This window comes from Pezoporus wallicus, unplaced genomic scaffold, assembly GCF_028554395.1.
Source record: "Pezoporus wallicus isolate ANWC-B61680 ecotype Strahan unplaced genomic scaffold, APGP_CSIRO_Pwel_v1 contig_6923, whole genome shotgun sequence".
Taxonomy (NCBI): Eukaryota; Metazoa; Chordata; class Aves; order Psittaciformes; family Psittacidae; genus Pezoporus; species Pezoporus wallicus.
The window spans coordinates 2,043,084-2,064,174 of NW_026637289.1; the positions used below are offsets into that span (position 1 = coordinate 2,043,084).

At 40.2% G+C, this 21,091-nt stretch overlaps 1 protein-coding gene across 1 annotated transcript in view; it reads left to right on the forward strand.

The window, feature by feature from the left end:
- The window catches only part of CRYBG1 (crystallin beta-gamma domain containing 1), a 98,367-nt gene that overhangs the window by 44,904 nt on the left and 32,372 nt on the right, over nucleotides 1-21,091 (forward strand). The window contains exons 3-6 of the mRNA XM_057404697.1: nucleotides 9,746-11,232; nucleotides 16,727-18,173; nucleotides 18,255-18,431; nucleotides 21,016-21,063. Of these exons, the coding sequence (XP_057260680.1) occupies nucleotides 9,746-11,232; nucleotides 16,727-18,173; nucleotides 18,255-18,431; nucleotides 21,016-21,063 (3,159 nt within the window). The remainder of the gene's footprint in view (nucleotides 1-9,745; nucleotides 11,233-16,726; nucleotides 18,174-18,254; nucleotides 18,432-21,015; nucleotides 21,064-21,091) is intronic.

Sequence of the window (21,091 nt, forward strand, 5' to 3'; positions counted from 1 at the left end):
TAATAATAGTTCCTTGTACTTAATAGTCTTCCTCTGTATGTGATGACAAATCTGTACATCAGAGAAGTTATCAAGGGGTGTAAACACTTTATACATTTTACAAAAGGGCTGTTTGAAGCACACAGACTGTCAAGTCCAAATTTTCCAAAGCAACTGCTGTGTTGGGTGCTTTCATATTGAGGGGTTGACTTGAAACACATTTCAATTGAAAGATTCCGTTTGTTTAAAGCTACCGAATGATACCCTGGCATAACGTGTAGTAGAAGTTGCATTTTACTTAGTCAGAACTTCCGTGGAGAAGAGAGATTCTATTAATTTCATATTTAAATACACTTTGATTAAATATTGTCATTTTTCATCCTACTAAATGGTTTTCACAGTCATAAACACACAGTATTTTTTTCTTGTTTCAGGACCATCACATTAGCTTCCCAAAACAAGCATGTCAAACATGCAGTTCCCTTTGTTCTTTATGAAATTTGGCTTTGGTCAGGTTAGCAGTCCAGTTTGCAGCTTGTTTACCATCTTGATTTTTTTGCAGTTTTACAGTCTCACAGTAAGTCTCACAGTAATACCACAGCACTCAGAAGGATGGCTTTCTGCCTGTTGCCCTGTATGCCTGTGCCTGACCTGGGGAAAGTCTACTATGCCTGACCTGGGGAAAGTCCTTGCATTGCTAGCAAAAGGCTTTTAGTTTTCCATTTATAGTTCCAGACTATCTGCTTTACCCAGAGAAAAGAACCCCAGTTTTCTAAATTTCAATGACATAACAGGTTACTTTTAGGTATCTAGAGCTAGAGGCACTGAAGGACTAAAACACGTATGTGCTTTAGTTAGTTAAACTAACTCCTAGGCATATTTTCCCTAGCCTGAATCAGAACTGGAAGTAAGAACCTAGGTTTCCTATCTAGTGAAAGCAGAGAGTGAGACAATCTATATCCTCCATCTGCTGAGTATTTAGAACTAGCTAACAAGAAAGACTGGGCACAGGAGCACATTAGAAATCCTGCCTTGCTCTTGAGCTACATGCAGAATCATGTACAGATGCCCAAGCTAGCCTGGGAGGAACCAGCTCAGTTAGCCAGCACAGAGCAGCCACATCAGTGCCGTGTTTGGCAAAGGCTAATATTATATATGGCTCCTTAGGATTATTTCCTCTTTGTCCCACAATCATTTAATGTAAAACTGTATGAACAGTCTTGAGGAGACAGAATAGAGTATCTGGAATGAGATCCAAGGATTACAATTAGTCTGATTATTATTTAAATACAGTTTCCACAGTCTGATTTCAAAGGTGTTTTCAGTGTGCGTAATTTCTCTTCTGAGAGTATATATCAGTTTTACTGTATCTAAGTGCTTAGCAAAGAAATAAATTCAGATTGCTATTTAAAATACATTTTCTTAGATGAGAATGATGCAGAATGGAAAACATAGTTGTCGCTTGTCCATTTTTAGCTGACCTATCCGCAGGTTTTGTTTGACAGTAGGCTCAGTAGTGTTAGTGAAAATATCAGTCTTTGTCATAGTATCTGACTTTGGGTTGCTCTGCAATTTACTGATGCTTTCACAAAATTCTTGCATGTGCCCTGAAATGCCGCAAGACTTTTGCAAATGTCATAAACTGTCAAGACTGTGGAGCTCCTATGACAGCAATAATTTTGCATGAAAGCAAGGGGAAGAGATCAAGATTGATGGTGCCTAAGAAAGCTGATTTCCAGAGATTTATGGCTTAGTCTGTTGTACAAACACTCCTAGATTTGCAGCCAAAGAAGCCCATCTCCTATCCCCAGTAATTATACAGAAATATGCAATCTAAAAAGAACTGGGAGGTGTTGCACCAAGTTATAGATCTAAATTAGACAACTCATGTTAAATCTGTACTTACCAGTATACACCATTTAGTTAGCAACAGGACACTATGCTGTCACAAAACAGAAGAGACCTAGTAAATGCAAAACCACTTGTGTACAATATTCTTTATAATTTTGAATTGCATTCAGAATTTAAAAAAGGAAAGAGGTTACATATATTAGTTGTGCTTTTGCCATTTATCCTCTATTGCTCAATAGAAAAAGTACTTTCAAGTTCCTCTCTCTCAGAACAAAACACAGATAATAAATGTTTACTTTTACTCTTTACTTCAGAAGAGATGGTGTCTTGCTGAATCTTTACACTGAGTAGATTATCTAATAATACGGCTCTGACCCAGCAGCAAGATTCAAAATCCTGAGAGCAAAGATGTGAAGCTAGTCCATGTCAAACTTTCTCACTTTCTCTTACATTGAAACACAAAGAGTTACAAGTACAATAATTTATGTTAATGCTATTTTTTGCATATAATTTTATTTCTGGAAGTCATCCAAGTTCAGGAGAGTTTAAATATTCTCTCATTTCTTCAGTGTTGAATAATCCCTGCTCCTACTTTTGATGCTGCTTCTTTTCTGCTTTTTTCAAGTCCCATTTTAGTATAATTTTACCATAAATCACCAGAAAAATAGAGATTTAATAAATCAAATTAGGAAGGTGAAAAAACAAGGATGCCTGTATAAATCAATCTCTTACTGAAAAAGGCGCAAATAATTTTTTTCCTTTAGACATCTTAAACAGGGAACAGAAGACAGTAACACAGTTTGTGAGAACCAACGTGTGTGGTACATTTTTTCCTACTGTTGCATATCTACATTCTAGTATTGCGTGTTAATTAATGCACGTAAGGCATTTGCCCAACACTAAGTTCACAGTTCTTTGCAGCAGGTTCTCTGCTTCTATAGAGGTGTTTACTGAAGGACTTGCTGCCACCCATCTGCAGCTTTCTCCTGTCCTCTAATTGAGTCCGTTTCATAGTTATAATTTGTCTGCCAAATGACTTATCAGTTGGAAAGGCTCAAGTCAGATACTACTTCCTTTTTTTGCTTGTTTTTAACCGAGTGCTGGCAGAAGAAAGAAGGGGTTAAAGCGTGGGAGGATTGCTAAGAAAAAGGGTTTGGTTAATGACACATAGGACTGCATCTCACACACCATAGTTTGTTTATCCTTCTGTAAACAGCAAAAAGAATTATCATCATCATGGTAAGGCAAACAGCACGCTTTTTTTCCCCCCCTTTAAACCCCACTACAAATCTCTGGGTTAATACACATTTTTTAAAAATCATAAAATCAACTGATCTCCATTAGTTTTATAAAGTGTTTCTTTAACTGACAGATGCTACCATTGACAGAAGGGGAGGGGGTAAAGGTTTTAGTATATGGAAATAACTAGCTCTGGGGAAGAGGAGATGGGAGCAGGCATGCCTTTTCTGACATGCCTGTTCTTTTTTATCAGCCTTGTTTCCTAAATACTCATGTAAAGGTCTGTTCAAGCTTTACTTATGCGTCTTTGTCTTTCCTGAGCTTTTTCAAAAGATTTCTATTTACTTGATATTGCATGATTTGTTTCTTTCAGTTTTGCTGGATTTGGGGGTTTTCTTTTACATACAATATCTAATCTCTGTGTTTAGCATCTAAGAAATAATATGGAATTTAATAGTTACACCTATGCTTCTTGATCTGATTATTTCCATTAAAATATCAGTTAAACATGCAGGCTCGGTATTCTTATTAGTCAACTACTACTAATTCTTATAGTCTACTACTGTTGCAAAATGGTCAATTTTCAGTGTATGTTTGAGCTAAAAATTTATTTTTACACTGAAAAAATAAATTGTAAGCAGACAGGTTCTGTCTCTTGACGACATGAACTGTTTTGCTAAAATACCCTGACATATTAGAATATAGAAAATACAAATAATTCATGGAAAAAAATATGACTATTAAGAAAAATTAGATTTGTTTCACTTCTCTCTGCTTAAAAGTCTCACATTTACAGTTCCTTGGTATCTCAGGTAAGTTCCCTGAGCTAGATAACTACATTCCCTGTATACAGAGCTTAGGTAAAGCTGAAATTGTTTAAAATCCAGCTGTTGCTGTTTATATCCTCTGCAAGCGTGGCAGGCAAAGAGCTGGAAGAGGCAGGGAGTAAATTCCGTGCTAGAGTGGACTTGTTGAAGTGTTTGCTGTCTTTGACTCAGAAGAGGACACTGTCAGCCTGGAATCTGATGTATTTAAAAGAAATGCTAAAAAAATGTAATGTGTATATGCCAAACTGTTGGAATTCAGAAGAAGGCAGTGTGTGGGTTAAAATAATGTAAGTAAGTCATACTTTTCATAATAGCAACCCCTCTTTTGTGGCTTTCTGAAGGGTCAGCATAAACAAAAATTACAGTGAATTGAAGTAATTCATATGTAGTTGACTGATGGCAAGGTAACTGGTTAAGTTTAAGTTAACTTGAAATATAACTGCTTTTTTTCCCCTCAGTGAATCAACAAAACAAAAAGAATTGTTTCAGGTTGAATGTTTTGTTAGCTATAATTTTTTTTTCCCATGCTTTTTAAATAAGAAAACAAGTAAAAGCAGCAAGCCTTTATTTCTGTCTACAACTGCCCTCTTTCTCTACCAGTAGTTAGGACACTCACCTGCAGGACAGCAGTATGATATCTTCTCTCACTCAGTAGGACTTGAAGTGGGTCTTGACTTCTCAGACTTTTCTTTCTTAGCTTTGATTTGTACATCCTTATGTCCAGTTTTCCTAGTATTTTTTCTAGTATTTTTTACCAGCACATTGTACCAGCAATACTCCAGATGAATTTTCAGCCTAACAAAGCCTGGCACTGCTATTGCTGAATATTTGAGACTCAGTCGTTGCAGAATGCTGCTACAGCCTGAAGAGTAGTAGTTTATTTATTTAAATGTTTTTGGCTAATGCACATTAGCCTGCTAATGCACATTAGACTGCTAGAACTCCAAGACTTTCGGCTTCTTATGGTTGTAAGAATATGATACTGTGAGTTAAAGGTACCCAAAGTTACCGTCATTCCAATATGAACTTAGAAGGGTTAAAGATAGAAGGGTCTCAGAGGTTTGCATGTTACCTGAACTTCAGTTATTTATGACCTTCTACTGAATGATAAAGCTCAAACTTACTCTTCATTAAATATTGTTTGTTGCTTTTTCCCCCTCTGAAGGCAAACATAAGCTAGCAAAAAAATGTTTAAACTACAGAACTGTCCACACTAGATATTACCACCTATTAGTTACCACAAAGTTGCTAATGACTAGTAAAAATACTACTTTTTTCTGTAATGTGTGCTCTAAGAAGTATTTCCAGTCATGTTCAACTGACTCAGATGAGATAATCTAAGAAAATAACATCCAATTGATCCCTTGAGACACAGCCTGAAGTCCTGATTCAACAAATCACAGTAGTTTAAGCGTTCTCTCCACTGGCGACCAGGAAAGCACGTTTAATTACATTGCTAAATTAGGGGTTTGGCTGTGGCAACTTATATTAGCTAATGAGAAAAAGACCCAGCCAGAAACATAGGAAATATTTCAATGCTAACATAAACAGGTATGAATATAAATAAAACAAGATTTACATTTCTTGGTTAAGAAGGCGGCATTTTGCTTTCAGATTAGAACACCGCTTTAAAGATTCATGCACTGTACTTGAAATGGCTTCCTCTACACTGTCCAAGGAATGGATAGGCAAGTCCTTTGTTTTTTTTTCTTTAGTTGCCAGTGTCTTTGATCAGGGATTTCTGAAAAAGCTCATGTCTCAAGGGTAAGAGTGTTTGAGCAGAAACATGTTGAAGAAGCCAGATCTGCAGATCAAGGATACTTCTTGCCTTCTGGAAATCAAACATTTCAGTGCTGTGCTCTGGAAGTCAAGCATTCCTGTGCTGTGCTTTGTCAGGCTGGGCCCCACTTCGAAGCCTCTTGAGAAGCTCAGTCTCTGTGCCCTCTTGCACTGGCAATACTGGCTCACCTACATTTATCTGAGTTAAAATACAAGCTCTTCAGGGCAAGTACCTGGTCTTTTATGTGTTTTGAAAGAGCTGTATATAATTAAGGTACTTTGTATGAAGAAATTACTTCAAAACAGTTTACATAGGGCAGCTATTTCAAGATCAAGAAAAAATCTTTAGCCTTGTTCCCTGAGGAAACAAGGCTTATGTGACTGTCCCTCCTCCCTTCCATCCAACACCTTTTGAACTTGGACAGTTTAAACTACATTTGAAAGGGGGAGACGTCTCAAAGATAATTAAGTTCCCATGGACTTTATGAAAATAAGCTGCTGGGAAGACAGAAATCCAGATCCACAGTTCAAATAACTATTTTTTTCCAAGGGCAATCTTGCAAACCCAAAGCTTGACTGCAAGTGTAATAATGACTGTCAGGTTGATAATGCAATCTCAGCTAAGTTAGAAGACTGACAGCTATTTTACATCCAAATATTAATATGCAGATTGACACCATAATCATAGAATCATAGAATAGTTAGGGCTGGAAAGGACCTTAAGATCATCTAGTTCTAACCCCCCCGTGAAATGTTGGTGTTTTACCAGCTTTCAATATGAACAATATATGCATCCTCCTCACACTTGCAGTTACTATGAATTTTCAGATAAATTATTGTCAATAATTCCGTATTGGCTTGCTTTCAGTGTTCCTGAAAATGTCATGCTTTTACTTTTTTTTTTTTAGCTAGCAACGTTCATTACTGTCTCCTTATCCCTTCCCTACAATTAGTTATTACTGGCAATACATGTGTAGAATCAAGAAATTAGATAGTAATTGGGCTGCATTACTTATGATTGTTGGATCTGATAGGGAAATTCAAAGTTGGTTTTGTTATCACTAAAGCACTTTGAGCTGCATGAACTCAGTGCAGCCCTCAGCTGCTCTTTAAGTGAGCATTTTGGTTCTACTGGCTGAAAGAAATCATCAAAGGGAGGGAAGAACAGACATCAAACTTTATCATTAGCAGATTATTTCGCTATCTCTAAATAAAATCAAAACCAACCCAACAACCAAAAAGCTTAATCTCAGGGTCATGATCATAGACTTGCCTATTAGAAAACCTGCTGGTAGAAGATCACTAAGCGTCCAGACATCAGACCTCACTGGGGGTACAGCTGCTTATCAGTTGTGTAAGTAACACATGTAAGAAAGGTTGGCAAAGACAAGGGTCGCCATGAATTTCTGTTTGTTTGCAGTATGATAAGCTTGCTCTACATATTTAACAGTTTAGGTTTTCTGTATTTTTCATGTGTTTGGGCAACCCTCACTGCTACACTGTTTCTGTCAGTAGTAGGGTCTGTAGGGTCTCTTGGAGCTGAGACTGCTTCACGACTCATGTTTGGGGTGGTTTTACAGAAGAGACCACATATTAGTCTGTTGATGAAGCAAAAATCACTAACTTGACACATTTTCACCCGGAGGAGGAAGCAAGCGCATAAAAAGAGGCCTCATTTTCTCCAATAGCCAGAGGGCCAGACACGCCGCAGGGCAGGCCGCCTGACCAGCCGCCGGCGGGTTGACCTGGTGTTTCTCCCGCCTCCGCGTAGGGGCCTCAGAAGCGCCGAAGTGAGCCTTGCGTGGTCCTTCCTGTTGAAGCTGTTTCACTTCATATAACTAATTAAGCGTTAATTAGAAGAGGAGTAGTTTAGCATTCATTAAACATTAAATACTAATTGAGCGCCCGGGGAGAGTGCCGGCACCATTAGGCCATGGAGTCATTCTCACGCCGCGTCGGCCGAGGACAGGGGACTGGCGGCGGCGGCGGGAGGTGGAAGGAAGCCCGCGGAACCCCTGCAGCCGCGATCCCGGGGGCAGGCCGACGCGGCAGGCAGCCGCGCCTGCCGGCCCTTGGGTGGGAGGTGGAGAATGCGGGTTCATCTGCCTACAGGGCTCTGAACCGAGATCTCCCATGGGCTCAACCGCCGGGCGGTGCCGGCCCCAACATGCCTACCCGGGCAGGTCCCGCCGCGGGACTTGCTGCGGAGACCCACGCCTCCTCCCCTCGGTTGGGACTGAGGGGGTGCCGACCGCCTGGTGGCCCGCACTCAACCCCGGCTCCCCTCTATGACCCGGTAACAGGAGGAGAGCGAGTATCCCCGGCCTAGCATTCTCGTCCCGTCCCCTCGCCCCAGCGGAGTGGAGCGCTGGCTCCGTGATGCGCGCGCTGGTTGAGGCCGGGCAGCCCTCACGGCAGCCGGGCGGCGCGGATTGCCCGCCTTCCACCCTTGGCGCTGTTCCCTCAACATCACAAGTTTGTCGGTTTTGCCCGGGGCGGTGTTTTGCCCTCAATAACGAGGAAGCCGCCGCAGCGCGGGCTGCCGGGACACGTACGAGGCGCGGCGCCCACTCGCGCTCCACCGCCCCCTCGGAAGCCTCGCCCGTGGCCGAAGGCGCCCGCCTTCCCGCGCTTGCCGCTGCCCCTCGGCCTTCGCCCTCGCTGAGGGCCTGCGCTACCCAGCCACCCGCCCTCTGTGGCCGAGAGAGGCCGCCCAGCCCGGTGGAGCCGCTGCCTGCGGCCGGGGCGGTGGCTCAGGGCGGGCCGAGGCGCCCTGGCGGGGCGGGCCGAGGCGGAGCGCCCAGACAGCTGGCGTCCGGGCAGCCGTGCGGGTAGCGGCGTGAGGGGCAGCTCTGCGCACGGGTCGCCGAGCCGCATCTGGCGGTGAGTGTCGGGGCCGCTTGCGGCCCGTGTAGGTACCGGCACCTGCGGAGCCGGGCGGTTAAAGTTCGTCCGCGGCTCCTTCCTCCCGCTCATCCCGTTCTGGGACCGGGGGAGAACAGCGGCGGCCTCTAGGGATTTCACCCTCTGGGTGGGTTCACGGGGCTGGGAGGTGAGGTTGTACTCGCTAGTGCTCCGTAGCCGTCCCCGGGGAAGGAGGCAGCGGCGGGGGTCACTGGGCCCGCCCCGCGAAGGGGCGAGGGTGGCCGCGGGGCTGCGCGGAGGGTGCGGGCGCTCCAGGTGATGGAGACTCGTGGGCGCTGTCAGGCGGTCGCGGTGTCTGCAACAAAATCCCCCAGGTTTAAAACGTCCGTGCTGACGAGAGGTGCCCTCTCCTCTGGGGAGGTCCTGTCCCCCGAAGTAGGAAATACTCGCGGTGTTTTGAAAGAGGCATCTCAAAACAAGTATTCATCGTACCGGCATGTAAAAAGTGCTAATATATTAAAATGCAAATATGCATGTGTACTCGGCAATGCTGTTGCGTGTTTCCTGTTTACCATGTTAATTAGAAGTTGTAAGGGAAAACTTGCCAAGAGTAATCCAGGGTAGTATTTGACCCAGTAATGCTCATTGAATGATGCAGTGGCTTTTATATTTCTGAGTTTTCTAGCCCAAAACGCAAGCCAAGTAGTTGCTGGACTTTCTTGATGAGAAGTATATGAATAGTAATATAACTTACGCCTTTGAAACTATTCTTTGCCAGCATGAGTGTCAAAACTAACTCGGCCAGTATGAAGAGGAAAATTAAACTCACCAGTCTTGTTTTTGTAAGGAAAATTTTGACATAGTAGTTTGTCTCAAACCTTGCAGACACCAGGTTGCTTTCCTCTGTTATTCTGTGTGATGTTAACTCATTGTGCAAAAGTTTTGGATTTGAGACATTATAATGATAATATTGTAAGGCAAGATGAGTGTACTTGTAAATGAATACAGGCAAAAACATACAGAAGGATTTTTGGATTGTAATTGGTTTTGAGGGTTTTGTTTTTCTTGTTCTTTTTTGAGAGCTAATATTGTTCAGGAAGCTGTTCATATTCACTGTGTCCTTTGGAATCCTAGGTGGTGCTAATAAAAACAAACATATTATAAAATTTTGACATTAACCAAATGTTTGTTTGTTTGTTTTATAGTCCACCTCACAACTTCCGGATTCTTCCAGAGAAGAGACTAAAAAGAAGCCAGTTTTGGAAAGACTTGGAAATTTGTTTGGTACAGGGAGAAGGAAACATGTCAAAAGTTCCCTAGAATACACTTCGCATCGAAAAGGGGAGGGGTCAGTTTCTCCTCACAGAGTACAGCCAATATATTGTAGGCACTCAAAGGAAGGACACGAAGCTCCTCAAGTACAGAAGCAAGTGGGAGACGTAAGTGCTGTTTCTGAGACGCAGGAATATCATTTTGGTGGGGAAGCAGGAACGCTGTATCGTGATACCATTTCAGAATGGAGTAGTAGAGGAGTATCTTCTGACAGTGAATGGTCAGCAGATTGGAGCAGCAGCAGTGAAACCATTAAAAACTCTTTCTTTGAGAGTAGCCTCAATGTGGAAACCCTGGGACTGGAGAAAGAATCCACCACAGATATAAATAATTCTACAACTCCAGATTTCATAAAAAGCTTGAGAAATTTGTCTAGTGAAGACTTAGAGAAGAGTATCTTAAGCCACAAGCAGCTTGTGAACACGTGGGTGGCTGAGGAGCCTGGGCATGCGAAACCAAGGGATTTGCCATACGAGTTGGAATCTGCAGCAAGTGAGCACACATATTCTGCTAGAGTGTTAACAGTTGATATCTATCTTAGAAAAACAGAAGAACTCCTTGATGAACCTGTGACTGTTACATCGGAAGAAAATTGTTGTGACTTTGACACAATGGATAAAAAATCTGCTCATAAAAGATCTGGAAAAAGGAGAAAATCTCAGACGTCTAGTGACATTCCAAACGGAGAGAGAAACCAGACTGAGATTACTGCAAGAGAAGAATCTGGTTTTGATGATGATGTCCCTTCTGAGGTGTTCTCAGACAAGGTAGTAAACTCAGAAAGAAAAACAAAGTCTCCTCAACAGACTCCTGAAAGGAATTCCTCTTCTCCAGGTAATATTCAGGATCTAAAGGTTGGATCTGCGCACAAAGGCACATCTAAAACTGAAGCTGACAAAGGCAAGCAGCAGATCACAAACACAACCACTGCAAGGAGAAGATCATACAAAAAGAATCAGTCAGATGCTGTCCCCATTTCCCCTACTGGTTTGAAGGGTCAGGTAAAAGATTATTCCTCAAAAAGACAACCTTTAGGATCACCAGAGAGTAACCCAATGACAAAAAGAACTTTGGAAAAGGGAACTATATCTGCGGCTTTTGGAGAAGATGGCTTGGAGTCTCACAGAGTTTCTTTGGCTGCTAAGGCAGAAGACACTGCCTTGGTGTTTGCTGAAGGCAGAAATGAGACCAAGGCATTAAAACATGGTAGTGGTTTGGATGGAAGAGCTTTCTTGCATACCGATGGGATTAAAAACGGAGACCTGTGTATGTCAGCTGAGAGACAGACAAATTCTGATTTAGACAGCTCGAAGCTGAAGAGTTTGGATGCTTCCAGAACAGTCACGACAAAGATTAGCCTGTAAGTAACATAAATTAGTTGCAATTAATAGCTGTAATTTTGCCTGTATCTGTGTTTAGGATTCTGTAGGAACACGAGCTACTGTATCTATCTAGATTATTTTCAGTAATGAACTGCCTTTTTTCCTAAATGTCTTCTAATTAAAAGCACTGTAGTTCACAGGTGTTAGAAAAATATTTTTCCTGTGTTTTGTTTTTTTCTCTTTTTTTTAATAGATAGGGAATTTCTTTGCCAATTTCATTATATGGAATAATTTAACATACATAAAAGCTGCTTTGTCGTCATCATCATCAGTGCCCCATTGTTGCTCGTATTAGTTTGGCTGTCATTGACCTTAATGTAGTCTTGTCGTCTGTAAACAACTGATATTGTGGCTGAAGGTTTGATATGTGAAAGTCTTTGAATAAGAAATGTGTTCAAGTTGTGCTTTGACACAACAGGATTTCAGCTATCATTTTATGAAGAAATGTAGGACGCAATGTAGAACTCAGTCCTTCAAACGATAGGATAAATCACACTCCAGAAATTTGAATATAGTTGCTTTCATAAGTATGTGCAGGATGAATCGTGAATTTTATGCATGTGAATAACATCAGACATGTAGAATTACACATAAGTTAGTTTTCAGGATTTGGTTTTACTCTCAAGGAAGTTGTCATCTGTCAAACAGAGGCAATCAGTGCTTTGCTGAGGACTGTAAAGAAGTGGATGTATTTATAGCTTTCACTGTAATCACAAGTATGAATCCAGTGATTGATTTCCTGGATTCTATGACGTTCTCTTCTACAGTGAATCATTTTATTACATTTGTCATTACTGTTGTTTGATTTTCATGGCTACCTACAATTCTCTATTGCTTTCCTCACTCTGGTATGTTCATTTATAGGTGTCAGAGTACAATGAATCCTGTAAGTCCCCCTCAGGTACAAGTGTTGTGTTAGCGAGATGTGAAGGTTTAACATTATGGCTTAAGAAACACATATGATTCCAATTATGCTTTCCACATCTGAGAAGCATAGGGAGCAATTTAATTTGCACGACTTGTAATACTGTACATCTGATTTGTACATTCATAACTGAATTAAAGACACTTAATACTAAAAGTTAAATTGTGGTATTGTTTTACGTGGTGATGCTTTGCCATCTGGCAATACAGATCACAAAACTTAAACTAAGGTTTTGTATCTTAACAACTTCAAAGGAAAGGTAGCTCTCATATTTTTCTCTTTGTGTCACTGTCATTAGTGATGATGAAGTTAATAAATGCTTGCCTATCTGGATTTCTTTTTTCTGGGTATCTCCTTGGTTTGCTGTACAGTGAATTATATTCTACTGTGCTCATATAGTAAAACTGTCAGAAAAGTTACTTGCCTTTTATTTTAATAAATAAAGAGCTTGTTCTACTTCACCTGATTCTGTGAGGTGTGCAGCACTTTGCATCTTGGCCTTATCTGCTGCTTTTGGAACTTTAGCCCTGGGTGGGGATTGCTGTGTTGCGTGCATCTGGTAGCTGTCGTTGCACAGTACTAGTTTCTTCAGCCAGACAAATTGGTACGGTCAGACTGCTTGGTATAATTTGTAGTCATTCATCAGAACACATGAACTATAAACCTGGATGTGGATTAAGCTGCTGTAAAATTGGGAAAGGAAAAGATGCTGCCATTCCTAGAAGGTGTGTTTTTGTTCTTGTTGTTGCTTTGAACTACAGAACAGATAACTTTTCGATTTTAGAAGGTTAAAAAATTATTGTTAGATACTTAAGATGAATCCCTTTCAGGTTGAAAAAAGTTTACTCACAGGCATATTTGCCTCCTGTTAAGGTGGATTTCATATAATCAAAGTAGTTTTCACATGAAAGTGCATAATGTCTCTTATTAATGACATTGTGCTAATTCTGGGAGTCAAGTTTCTTTAGAAACAATTTTAAAATAAGTCTGTTCTGCTGGTTCCCTGTAAGTAATGATAACATTTTCTCCTTTTATGTTTGTATACTGGGCAACTTGGAAGTCACAGAACACTTTGCTTCTAGCTTTTGAAAGGGAAATCTGTCAGGTTTGAGATTAAACTGAGGTTGATGTTACATCTTAATCAGCAAATAAAACCTCAGGCAGTAGTTACTTTGATGTGCTTAGCGGAAAACTTGGCTTCAGTTGTCATATTTGATGTGCAGACATGGTTTTGTAGTTTATGCCCACTTGCTGAATTATTCTATTCTGTTAATATGCTGTTTTTCTTTGCTCATCTCAGTCTGATGTTTTGGCATTAGGTACATGCTTGACATGGTCGTTTGGACAGTATGCTTCAACTATGTGACTCACCTTCCATTTATGACTGTGTGGGAGAGGTTTAAGTGCTTGCTTCCACAGGTTAGCTGCAAGGTGTAGCTGAAGAAAAGGACGTTAGTTTTTCTCTTGTGTCTGCTTGTTCCTGGCATTGCAGATCAGCACGAGGTAGTAGGCATCAGCCACTCTGGGCTGTTTATGAGAAACTGTTTGCACTGTTAAGTGAATCCATCTTCCAATGCTTTTCCCTCAAATTAGAGTGGAGGCTTAAAAGCGCTCTCAAATAATATCTCCTTCTTTTAAGCAAGTTTAGAAACTCAGTTCTTGCAATAAGGCACATCTTTTGGCTGTATCTAGAATTGGTATTTCATAATGTGAAAAAAGGTGTAATGGAAAGATCAGTTAGAGGAGGCCAGCTGTAGTGAATGGAGCTCCAGGGCTAAGCTTTCCGTTTCAAATTGTGCTTTTTTGCTGCTGCTGTGCAGAAATACTGCAGAATTTAAAGTGCAAAGTGCTGAAGTGGCTGTTTTTGCCTGAATTTGCAAAGCTTGAAACTGTACCTTTGAGGTGTTAGCTGTTCATTTAAAACAGGTTTCAGGTGTGGCTGATAACTATCAGTGTTAACCATTAAACTTGCTTGTGTCAAGGCAGGAGAGACAGACTTTGTTAGAAAAATGTGTTGTTAGGTTGAAATGCATGTAGTAGTGCAAGTGATGGGCTGACAAAGGGAGGGTGTGGAGATGAGTCTGTTAACATAATTAGGCCATTAGTGATACCTCTTGAAAATACAGGTAGAAGGAAAGGATTGAAGGGTCCTGGCAAAATGCAAGTTCAGCATGTGTCAGTAGTGCAGCTTTGTAGCAGATGAACACAGCCTGTACTGGGCTGCATTGGCAGGAGCATAGCTGGCAGGTCAAAGGAGAAGATATTTGGTGCTCATGAGGCTGCATGTGTGGCATTATTATTGAGTTGTATCCCTTCCTCCTCTTCTCCTGGTCCAGAGTAAGTATTCACAGATTACAATGAGTCCAGTGGTGAGCCATTAAGAAGGTGATGGCACCAGAGCATAGTATGTATGAGGAGAAGCTGAAGCAGCTTGATTTGTTTAACTGTGAGGACATGTGTATATCTCAATCATCTCTTGCTACTTACAGAGGTATTATAGAGAAGGCAGAGTCAGATTAATCACTGAAGTGTGCAGCGAAGGGACAATGGCCATGGATGCAAGTTTCGACAGTAAAGTTTCAATGGGATATAAGGCAAAAATAACACACAGTGACAGTGGCTGACCTGCTGCAATGTTTCCCTAGTGAAATTTGTGAAATCTCAACCCTTCAAAATACTCGGAACTTGGTCAGACAAAGCCTTCATCAGCTTGATCTAACTTTGAAGTTGTCCCTATTTTGAGCAGGAAGTTAGACTAGCTGACCTTTAAAGGTCCCTTGCAACTTATATTCATTTTTCCAAAAAGAAGAATTGTAGAATTATTTAACTTTGAAAAGTTTAGGGAAAACAGTTGTACTGCAAATGAAAAGTAGTGCCTAAATATATTTAATTTTATGCTGTGATAGTTCCCCATCTGCCTTCCCCCTTTCAGTAATATTTTTTTCTCTTTCTATGTTTTATTAGCATGTTTATTAGTATATTTTATTAGCACCTATGTGAAATATGGCCAGTCATTTTTAATGTTAATATTTTCCTTTTTATTGATCACTTGTTCTTCAGAAGAGCCTTCTGGTTCTGAACTGACACAAGCGGGCTGGTAGTTAGCGTCAGCGCTCTTGGGAATTCTCTGAAAAGAGCTTTTTAACAGTTGCTTTCTGTGTAGATTCTTAGGCAGCTGATTTTGGGTTCCTTCTGTTACTTCAATAATTTTGTTCCTCATGCTTTTCCCAAGAAGCTTGCGTAATAGAGAGTCTTGCTTTAATGGGGTTTATTTTCTTACTTGGGATGGATCTTTTGAGGAAGAGGAGACAGGAGTGATCTCAGGTTTTGGGCTGCTGATGTTAACTCACTTGTACCTCATGCATTTTTCTCAGGCTAAAGAGCTGCCTGAGAGCAAGCTCAGTGAGCACAGTTCATATAGGTAAAAAAGAAGAAAGCACTTAAATACCAGAATTGTCTGTTGATTGACAGAGCATTTGAGACCCTGGAGATTGTTGTGGCAAGCTGGTTTCTTTCTCTTATCATTGTCAGTTTTCCTGTAGCGCAGTTTCTGCCTGTTCCTCCACTGCTGAGTGTCCCCAGATTGCTCTTTGGGGGACAGGTCTGCCTTTGAGGTTATGGTGGGCTCCACTGCTTATATCTAACTGATATATTTTGAAGACACATGCCTTGCATTGTCACAGCTGTTGATACTGCTCCTTTGGTAGCAAGTGACATGGACAAATGATTTGTTCCTGGATATAGGTATTCAGAGGAAGCAGGCTTAAAACCCGCAGCTGCATGTCATCAAACTTCTGCTATAGTACATGAGTATTATGTGCTATGTACTTGCACACTTCTCTGTCCACTCTGATGGAGAAATTTCTGCAAGTGTTTCCTAATTCAGTTCTTTTAAAATTAGCAGGGTTAGTTTACACAATTTAAATTATTAGCTGACTTTACCTGAAGGAAATGGGGCAGTCCTCACATGTGGTGTTTTCTTAGCCAAGTGGTGATGCAGTGATTGGGGTCAGTTCCCTTTTTCATGAGCACTAATAAGGCCAGAAGAGTTCCTTCACTAGTTTAAGGTTGCTTTTGCAGTAGAAAAGCTGCAAAGAATTTGGACAGATGTCTTCAAGACTTGTTGGAGAGGTATATTAAAATGTTAACCAACTCATTATGACCTTAATGAATTGGGATTTGTTTCCTAAACTCTGTAGGGAATTGCATACATATAATTTATTCTGCCTATTCACTATTAAATTTTAATGTCTGTCAGTCATAAGCATTTTCAGCCTCAATTGCAGATGCTGTAGGCTGCTGTGTTTGTTGTTTTACTGAGCATTAAAGAACTATGCACGTGTTTGAATGTATTCTTATTGTCGATTTTTTTGTTGTTGTTTGTGTAGTTGCTCCTTTTCTTGTTACCTCCTTTTGAGATACCAACATTTAGCTGAATATGACTATGGAAAAAGTAATTCTAATGATATGTTTTATTGTTCTGAAAATTGCTACAAATCTTTTCACGATAAATTAAAAATGTAACTCTATCACTTTGCCTCCTCTAGTCCAGCCAAACCGAAGAATGTAGAGCTGAATTTTAAAGCACCTATGAATCAAGACAGTTTAGAAAGTGAGCAGGATGCTCTTGAAAAACCAGTTAATAAAACTAACAGCAACATTGCCAACAAAATTTCCTTGTTTGAAAATAAATGTGCTAACCAGAGCCAGAGGCCTGTTGACATTCCTGCTTCAAAAAATAGTACTGTACCAAGCACATTTGTTGGCAGAGCAAAGCTAAAGTTTGGAAAACAACCTAAGGAAAACGAACAGCCTGATAAAACGTTAAGCAAGCAAAGCAGTCGCCAGAAGTTGTTTGAGAATGGCACAACAGAGAAAGAAAACACTGCAGAATTAAAAGGCAAAAATGAAGAAGGCTCTGCCTCTTGCGAGGATATTGGAAAAACAACAGAACTTAAAGTAAAAGCTGCAATATCCCTTTTTAACCAGAGCAGTAAAACAGATGCTAGTAGTGTCTCTCTGAAGCAAACCGACCCAGAACTGACCACAGCTAAAAAAGAAAGTTCATCATTTAAACTGCCTTTGCACTTGCCCAGTAAAAGTGAAAATGCTCAAGATACTTCCTACCAAAGAAACAGCACAAGCTCAGAATTCCAGCGAAATGAAGAAAAGATGCTGCCAAATGCAGAGGTTTTATCACCTTTATCACCATCTCATCAGGTTTCTAGATCAGAATTTAAGAAGATGGAAAATGGAGATAAAAAGACAAAGCCGGGAGATTTGAGCCTTGTAGAACTGCAATATGATGACAGAAGTCAGGAGAGCATAGTGATTTCAGAGAACAACATCGATACGCAAAAGAGCCCAGGTGAAACCTGTAATGGGTCTGCTGAAGATGATACCATTTTTGATTCCCCATCTGACATGAAGAAGTTTGCTGAAACAATAAAAAACTTGGACAGCTCCGTTTGTTTACCCCAGAAAAAGAAGAGATCGAAGCTTCCTAAGTCCCCCGCACCCCACTTTGCAATGCCTCCCATTCATGAAGACAACTTAGAGAAAGTATTTGATGCCAGTGTATTTACTTTTGGTTTGGGACTGAGGAGGGATAAAGCACAGGATCTGTTACCAGCCCAACAAATGAAAATGCAAAGCCTGGAAACAATAGCCAGAGTCAGGCCCAAGCGTGCATCAACAGAGCAGAGTATTGTATTTAAAGCCCTGCAATCATGTAATAGAGAGGAACCTGCCTTTACTCATGAAATAAATGGAAAAGAGAGCGTTGATAGTACAGATGGTGAAATTAAGAGATCCCGTCTTGAAAAAAGCTCCCTCTTCTCAAGCTTGCTGTCTTCTACATCTAAAGAAAAGTTTCTTAATACTTCTGTCACCACAGTAAACAACACCGCAGCAGCTTTTGCAACTGACTCCTCAGGGCTCCCTCCTTTACAACAGGATACTTCTGGGCCATTCGGCATGCCTCAAAAGTCTGAGGTAATAAAGATAATGAAATGCAACCGTGTAAAATTTTGTCTACCTGCTGAATGACTGCTAATTTTGATTTTTGCAATTCAGTCTCTTTCAGATTTGAAGCTTCCAAGCTTTGTGGAGAAGTACATGCAAGCAGATAGTGCAAAAAAAGAACTAAGTTTACAAATGCCCAACTATGGGAACCCTGAGAAAAGTTTTTCAAGCTGGCTAGGGACAAGCAGATGTGAATCAAATGTCCCCTTTGGTTTATTAGCCGTGGATGTAAGTACTGTGTTGTTTAAAATCTGCCTGGAAATTTATCCAGTTTTTGTGTTTTCTATATATGATGTGCATACATTGTTTAGTTTGTTTCCCTTCTTAGGGAGTTATGTAGGTTTTGAATACATAGAAGTGAATCAGTTTCATCTGATGTTGGCTATACGTGAAAAGGAGACAGGATCTATTAACTTGTTTCTTCATGGTGCTCTTGAGACTCTTCACAAAAATGAATTTAAAGTCATTCACATCTTCATACTTGATTTTGTATTATTTTGAAGCAAATCTAATGCTAACTTTATTTTTAAAAAAATTGTAAGTTAGTAGAATGCTTTCTGTGAACTGCGGAAAACTTGTGCCTGCTTCTTCTGTTCATAATGATCTCCCTCCTGTTTCACCAAGACATTCAACCATTTCATTGTTAAATGAGTAACAGGGCAATTTTTTTTTAATCCCTCTTTTTTGTTCCCAGTATGCCTATGCTCTTAACAGAAAATACGAATTTTTCAAAAATACTTTAAGAACTGGATAGTAGTAATTATTCAAAGTGCTGCTACAGTGAAGCGCTGTCCTTTTGTCTGATTATGAGCATCTAACCGTCACGAATCAAGACAGACCTATGTCTTCCCTTTGAGGGAACTTTACCTTAATGTGGGAGAACTTTGTGATTTCTGTCAACAACATGATGAACCAGTGTTTTTTATATCTGCCGTTTCTGTTGATGTAAGCCCTTACTGTTACCTGAGAGGAAAACTATAATCAGAAGATTAAGAACCGTGGGAAGAAATGTGTTCTCCAGATTTCAGCAGCCACATTAATGAGACCTGTAGAATTGAAGCAGAATATAAGCAATTCGGGAAATTCTTTTCCGAAGTTAATGGCTATCTTCTGTTACAGTTCTACTAAAAGGAGTGGGGAGTAGTAGAAATAGCTTCTTTCTTCTTCACCTTGCAGAAGGACATCCTCCATGGTACCTGCAATTTTGAGGATGTAGATTTTTCCCTCATGGGAAGTTATTTAATTGGTGTGGGCATGAAAATTAGGGGGGTTATTTGCAGTAGACTTAATGCTGCCAGTTAAGGCTTTCTTATTCTAGCTGGTCCTGCTTGAATTTCAAAACCTGAGTTTTAAAGCTAAATGACTAATACTGATGTGGTTTGTTTTTTTTTAATTTTTTTTTTTTTTATTGTTACTTAAAACTGCTGTTCTTGAGTGAGTTTCAATTTTTTAGTAGAGTGTGGAGGCCTGATATGGCAAGGGGGTACGTACTGCTCTTAAGAGAAGCCAGGTAGGCTGTGAAGGGTTCCAGGATTTCTGCAGGACTGTTGCTGACTGTGAATTGTCTTGCTCAAGTTAGAGAGGAACCAAAAATGTTTTTATGATGTGTGCATCTTCCACTGAGTAAGAAGATGATGCAGTGGCTAATGGTAATGTGAAGAGCAGCCCAAAACAATGACTTTGGCATTCTCTAAAACACAGAGCAAGTTCTAACTGGAATTGAGGCACAGGCTAAAAAACCAGTCATGCTTCAGCGTGTCTTGATGATGCCTACAAAAATCTTATGGTGGTTAGGAACTCTGTTCTGAGACCACTGCCCTTTGTGCTGACTAATACATTTTCCTTAGTTCCTTGCATGTGTTGCTGGTTATCTTAGGCTGCAGCCTATTTAGGAGACAGGTTCTGTTTAGGTTTTGTTGTTTGCAAGAGTAGTTCCTGGAAGAGTGGGACCCTGTTCTGGAATGAGCACTCCTGTCCTTTTCTAGGAAACCAAACACATAATTGCAATGCTTTCTTTATTTGTTTTAAGATGACGTGATGCAACCCCAAGTTTCCCATATATTCTATATCATATAATTTACCACTGACTTCAACACTGGTTTAGATTTTGTATTACTCAATGTGTTCTGTTTCTTCTTGGCATTTTTAGTCTGTCACTTACTGCACAGTCTCACGCTTTTTGAAGAAACCTATCTTGTTACAAGGTGTTCAGCACAAAATTAATTATGTTAAATAGTTCATACACATATATGCCATTGTGCCTCCTCAGTCCTTTCATATATTCCTTCAAAATTATTTTATGAGTTATGGTTAAAAGATATTTAAACACCTGTTAATATCTTCATCATTGAAAAGTTTGTACTTTACCAATGCCAGTTTTTTAAGTAGTCTTTCGGTATGAAACTCCTGGGATATAGAGGAAGTTGATCAGAAGGATTTAGAAGTATCTCAAGTCTGAGTTTAGTTGGCTTCAGTCAGAAGACAATTTGGAGTTAAAAAAAAAAATAAATGTATAAGTTCATACAGTTATGACAAGATACTGTTCCTCAGAGGAGGAAGGAGGAATTGAAGCAGTAAGTGTAGTTGAAGTATTACCAGGTTTTTACTATTCAGACTAATTTTTACTTTTACTACCTTTTTTTTTTTCATAGCTGAACATCTTTATTGAATAAATTTCGTGTTTGCATTTTTTGTTTATTTGGAGTTTTTGTTTGTTTCTTTAATGTTTGAGGTTTTTTTTTTTGTGGTGGTGTTTTTTTTTGTTCAGGTTTGGGGTTTTTTTTGGTGACTTTCTCTTCCCACTGTCTGTTAGGCACTTTCAAGAAATGGACAAAGTAAAATCAATCCCAGACCTGGTAAGGTAAGATCAATCTTTAATTTTCCTCTCT